The sequence below is a fragment of the Alligator sinensis genome, unplaced genomic scaffold, assembly GCF_000455745.1.
Source record: "Alligator sinensis unplaced genomic scaffold, ASM45574v1 scaffold707_1, whole genome shotgun sequence".
NCBI classification, from domain to species: domain Eukaryota; kingdom Metazoa; phylum Chordata; order Crocodylia; family Alligatoridae; genus Alligator; species Alligator sinensis.
The window spans coordinates 1,679,173-1,679,665 of NW_005842065.1; the positions used below are offsets into that span (position 1 = coordinate 1,679,173).

General features: G+C 70.6%; 1 protein-coding gene across 1 annotated transcript in view; it reads right to left on the reverse strand.

The window, feature by feature from the left end:
• Window positions 1–341, reverse strand: part of DNASE2 (deoxyribonuclease 2, lysosomal) — a 5,725-nt gene extending 5,384 nt beyond the window's left edge. Inside the window, exons 1-3 of the mRNA XM_025203837.1 lie at window positions 338–341; window positions 157–234; window positions 5–61 (exon numbers count right to left, since the gene is read on the reverse strand). Coding sequence (XP_025059622.1) covers window positions 5–61; window positions 157–234; window positions 338–341 — 139 coding nt within the window. The remainder of the gene's footprint in view (window positions 1–4; window positions 62–156; window positions 235–337) is intronic.
• Window positions 342–493: the final 152 nt, after the last annotated feature.

Genomic DNA, 493 nt, shown 5'->3' on the forward strand with positions numbered 1-493 from the left:
GTACCTGGGCGATGCAGCCGCCCCTCCCCAACTGCTCGGTCTCCGTTTCCCGCAGGTATCGCTGTGGGGGGTCACAGACCCATCAGCTCCCGCCCCCAACGGCCGCCCCGCGGGGAGTCCACCTGCTGTCGCCCCCTGCCCCGGGTCCCCCCTCACCTCCAGCTCTGCCCGCTGCGCCCGCAGCCGCCGCCCCGTCTCCAGCTCGCACCGCACGGCCGCCCGCTGCCTGCGCGCCTGGGGGAGGAGGGTCAGAGCTCCCCAAACTCCCCCTCCCCTAGAGCAGCTGGGCGGGGAAACTGAAGCAGGGAACCCAGGAGTCCGGGGTTCCCCACCCCACCCATTCCCTTTCTCTGATTCCCCAAACCCGGGGAGAGAACCCAGGCATCATGCCCTAAGTCCCCCTTCCCCGGTCCAGTCCTGCCTGTAAAGAACCCAGGTGTCCAAGCCCCCCCTCCCGGGGTCTCACCTGGGCCAGCAGCTCCCGCACGGTCTC